The sequence below is a fragment of the Etheostoma spectabile genome, chromosome 5 (assembly GCF_008692095.1).
Source record: "Etheostoma spectabile isolate EspeVRDwgs_2016 chromosome 5, UIUC_Espe_1.0, whole genome shotgun sequence".
Classification (NCBI taxonomy): Eukaryota; Metazoa; Chordata; class Actinopteri; order Perciformes; family Percidae; genus Etheostoma; species Etheostoma spectabile.
This window is the reverse complement of record NC_045737.1, coordinates 12,527,640-12,532,470: the sequence shown is the minus strand read 5'-3', so window position 1 is coordinate 12,532,470 and position 4,831 is coordinate 12,527,640. Positions and strand designations below refer to the sequence as shown.

Here is a 4,831-nt window from a genome sequence, read left to right as displayed (position 1 = left end):
ATTTTGGGAAAGAGACTTCAGATATGGTATTGGGAGACCACTAAGGTCTATATAAAAGCATCCAAAGAGCACCATGTCATTGGCCCTTTAAACACAACATAGTTGCTGAATGATAAAACTGCAGGAATACTTAACGTGGGGAATGAAATGGAAACGCTGTCGTGAGGGTTGTGCTTTGTCGTCACTTAAATTAAAAAGGTTTATCCTCTGTACGCTGGCCTTTAAAGACATCTCAGGGTGCTTTCACACATGTTCACCTTATGTGGTCCGGTCAAACATGAAGTCATTGGACTGACAGGTTACTGACTTGATTGGATAGTTTTAGTGATGTCATTCTGCATCGGCACAAACCCAACAAAACCGGATGGTTTGTAACACAGCACCACCTGGAAAGCCTTCATTGGAAACTGTTTGGAAAAGTATATTTTAATGTGAATGTGTTTCTTTATGTTACCTGTCCATAGCGGGCAGCGTAGTGGATCAGACTGGGATGTTCTCTGGTGCAGCTCAGCTCTGCAATGGCCTCCGTCTCGCTCACCATCCACCTCACGCACTCTAGATGACCGTTCTGCAACACACACACACACACAGACACACACACACGTTTCAGTAAGGACCAGGTGGTTTTAAATCCGTCAACCCATTAATCTGAGTGAATAAAATTGAGGCTTCTTGATAAGAGCCAATCAGGACTCTGCCAGGCTTGTCTCTAGATAACACACTTCCTTTCTGGCAGCCAATCAAGAGCCTGGTTTCCACAGAAGGGCAAACAAAACAGGACTTTCACAGTAGTTACAGTGTTCATTCCAGGGACTCATTTTATAACATCCTGCAGTGGGCCAACAAGGCCAATGTTAAACTTTTTTTTAAATCTAAAACCTCCATCTTAACACTGATGGACCTGTTGACCTCATTGACCAGCTGCCAACAGCCAATCAAATGTCTGCATGTCCTTGTTAGCTTGTAGTGTAGATGTTTTCTTAGTTTTTTTATATTTCCACCTGCAGGTGCAAAATTGAGGATTTATGCTGATTTTCTGCATTTTAAGCTGTAAAATAAGCAAATGTATTTACATCAGGGTGATAATAAGGTAGAGGATGAAGCTGCACAACATCTATTCACCGTTTTTATAAAGATATCAAATGAAAAAAATCTCTGATTGTTTGAACCACTTTAAGCTTCTGTAAAGTAATCCTCTCTGCTGCCTGTCTACATGAGAAACAACAACACACACACACACACACACCCACACACCCACACACACACACACACACCCACACACACACACACACACACACACACACACACGGCATTACTTGGTCTTTTCTTATTGATTTGATGGAGAGACCCCTAGCTGCAGCAAATTACACATTAAACATTGAAGAAAGAGTATAAAGTAGAGCAGCCAAAATTATGAATTTTTTTCAGGAATTCTGTATTTAGGATTATTTAAAGTAACTTGGTCTGATTGATCTTTCTTGTTTCTACTCATGCCATTTAAAAAAAACACAAAGCATTCACTAATCAACATCTTTTAAGTTCACATCAACAGTTTTCTTCACACACTGACCTTAACTCCCAGACCTGCGGGGGTGAGCTGCTGGCTGTTGCGTTCGTTGAGGCCGTCCTCCCCAATCAGGGAGGTGAGATGCTGCAGACAGTCAGCGTGGCCCTGACAGGCCGAGATGTGCAACAGGTTGTTCCCGTCCTCGTCTCTGATCAGCTCCAGGTTGTCTGCTGCCAGGTGAGGCTGCAGGAGGGGAAGGAGAAAGAAAGGGTGGGGGAGGGATAGGAGGAGAAAAAGAAAAGGGTAAGGAGAAAAAAAAGAAGAAATAAAATCACATGTGGTTTGAAATGTAACAGGTTCAAGTCAAATTTAAGGGCGTTTTCACACATGAAAGTCCGAACCAAGGTCCATGCTTTTGTTACATTGTATACATTTGATATGGTGAAGTTTTGGTTTCACACTGTAGTTATGCAAGCGCACCAAAGATCTAGACCACCTCTTGTTATTGGACCAAAATTTGTTAATAAGACTTTTTAAGACGTTTTTAAGACCATTGAACGAAACTTAAGACCTACGTATATCACAACATTGGGAAAAAAAAAGTCCAGCAACATTGTCTGAAATACTTCCCCGATTTCCTCATTGGCATTATCCAACGTCATTATCGGTGTCTAGATTGGCTGCAATGTAAGTGGCATTTTGGTCTCATTTGTAGTTTATATTATAATTATATCTGAACTATTAAGAACTACAACATCCAAGAATAAAAGAAAAAGGATTAGAGGTTGCGATACAATGACGTGGGAAAATTAAGACCTGTTTGAAATGATTTAAGACTTGGAATACAATTCTTCAACAAATTTTTCAGCGACTTTTTAAGACCCTACGGAAAATCCAGCATCAGATTCTCTTCTGTTAATCGGAAGCACGATGCCTCCCACTCACCAGCAAAGACATCTGTCCCTCTCTGACTATGTTGATGATGTTCTGGTTCTTCTTGGTCTCCTCGTCCACCTCCGCTCCTGCTCCTCCACCTCCTCCAAACCCCCTTGGCCCACTGCTGCCTCCACCCCCTCCTCCTCCTCCTGGACCAGGAGCCCTGGACTTGGAGGCGTCCTGCCTGCCCACGCTGCCCCCGGGCAGGGGGAACATCATCCCCGGGCTCCCCCCTGGTGGCTCCATGCCCGGCCTCTGGTTCTGAGAGTCTGGGTAGACCCGCGCAGACAGCAGCTTGTCTGGAAGTCATTATTCAAAGAAAGGTATATCATGTCAGTATTTTTCTCCAACAAGAAAGGTTAAAACAGAGAAGAAGAAAGGTTGGCACCTGCATCAGAGAAAGAAGAGATGGAGGAGGAGCAGCTGAGGAGTCCGGAGGAGAGCAACTCCGACTGGTAGCCTCCTCCAGCCGGGGAGCGGTGGAGGTGGTGGAGGTCTGGATCCATCGACTTGGACTTCCTCAGGTCGGACCACTTCAGCGGAGACAGAACACAATACTGCAGGAAACACATAAATACCAACATTGGAGTTTATTCAATAATTCATTAGAAAAGCTGATATTTCATGCCGTTGAACACATTACTTGTTGAAACAGAAGCCTTAATGGCATACTGTGAATTGTTAATTAGATAAAAGGTTGAAGGAGTACTGTGGATGAAAAAAAAAAAAAAAAAAAACTATTAAAGAAATTGTTTAGAAGTACCTGAGTCTGTGAGCTGCTGCTGCCCAGGCTCAGAGGCTCGTTGTGGGCTAAAGCGGAGCTCTTCAGCCCCCCTCCCCGGGTCCTCTCCAGGGTCCCTCCACCCAGGTTGCTCCCCGTCACCGAGCGCTTGTCATGGGGGACCCGAGGCAGCGTGGACATCTGCTGACTGGACTTGATATAAGGCACGTCCAGGATCTCATCCATGTCCAGATCATAGTGCTCCAGCTCCCCGAACAGAGCCTGGGGGTTGAGCCCTCCAACGACACCAACGCTGCCGCCCAGGCCCTTCGCCTTCCCTCCCGACCCATCCGAGGAGGTGGATGCATGAGTCGGTTTGTCAGAGCTGGGGTCATCCTTACTGGCCTCCCCGGACTCCCCCAGGCCCTGGACTTTACCCTCTGAGTCAGAGTCGGTGGTCTCTGGTTGGTGTTTGAGAGGGGAGACCCTCTTCACGGGCCGGAACTTACTGTGGACCTCAGCGAGCCCCGTGGGTTTGATTCCCCCGCTGGTGTGGGAGGAAACGCTGCGGCTCCAGTTGATGGCTGGAGCTGCAGGATGAGGAGAGGAGAGTTTTTTTTTAAAATATGGTAGTTTAGTTTCACAGAGATTTCATTAGATAGAAGTTTAAAGCTTTAGTACGTAACGTTTTGATATTAATGAACGTCTGTTAAATTTAAGCCATTGCCAAATGAGTTACTACAAAGCTAATTAAGACTATCAGCTCCACACAACGCTCTCTGCATTTCTCAGTATGGCTGTGCGATCACGAAGGCTTGTATCATGTGGGCGCGCCAACAGTGTTGTTGTCATTACTTAGAATTCCTCATGGGGGCGACAGAAACCACGCACCATAACTTTAAATGTGTAAAAAAAAACACCAACAGCATTAAATTGGGTTTTGTTGAGGACTGGAATTACTTTTAAAACTATTTCACTAACGGCACACTCAGTAGATACAAGTCTGCTATACAGTTTCAGTTTAAAAGAAATACTAACTAAGATATGCTTCTGTAATAATTAGTTACCAGGTCTCTCCTCGGCCGGGCCATCACTCCTCCTGGACAACTCTGGGATGCTCTTCAGAGACGTCACAGAATACTGCAGGGTCACAAAGAGCAGTTCAGCAGCTGTGCAACGCGGTTACATTTAGATACAAGTTATTTTGCTGCGTCAGTTAAGTACAGACGGATTGTAACGTGAAGCTTTTAGGCGGCTGTAGGTTACAGCGGGGGAATTAAACACTGACAGGCAAAGTCACAAAAGCATTCCTATTCAATGCCTAAGGGATGCCAATTAAATCTCGCTGTCACCTTTAACAACATGAAGTATTTCCTAATATTTAGTCCTTTCAACGGGTGGAAAATGTATGAATTTCCATTTCCAACATAAAACGGAACATTAGAACCTCCAGGGTTGATTGCAGCACCCCACCCAAAACATTGTAAGCACTTCCATTTACTGTGTCTGAAATAGTTGAGAAACAGATCCAGTAGTAACAGGTAAGGATACATACTTGTTGAGTCCCCCTGAACCGTTATTTTTACCTCTTTTGGGAAGTGAGTTGTCTTTCATATTTCTTGGGGAAGGCTCTACCTCTATTGGGGGAAACAAATCCCCCCCCCCCC

The 4,831-nt window shown here is 44.8% G+C and overlaps 1 protein-coding gene across 1 annotated transcript in view; it reads right to left on the bottom strand.

Moving 5' to 3' along the window:
• sncaip (synuclein, alpha interacting protein) overlaps positions 1–4,831 on the bottom strand; it is an 18,261-nt gene that overhangs the window by 6,352 nt on the left and 7,078 nt on the right. The window contains exons 3-8 of the mRNA XM_032516937.1: positions 4,232–4,304; positions 3,207–3,754; positions 2,832–3,000; positions 2,453–2,742; positions 1,571–1,750; positions 455–568 (exon numbers count right to left, since the gene is read on the bottom strand). Of these exons, the coding sequence (XP_032372828.1) occupies positions 455–568; positions 1,571–1,750; positions 2,453–2,742; positions 2,832–3,000; positions 3,207–3,754; positions 4,232–4,304 (1,374 nt within the window). The remainder of the gene's footprint in view (positions 1–454; positions 569–1,570; positions 1,751–2,452; positions 2,743–2,831; positions 3,001–3,206; positions 3,755–4,231; positions 4,305–4,831) is intronic.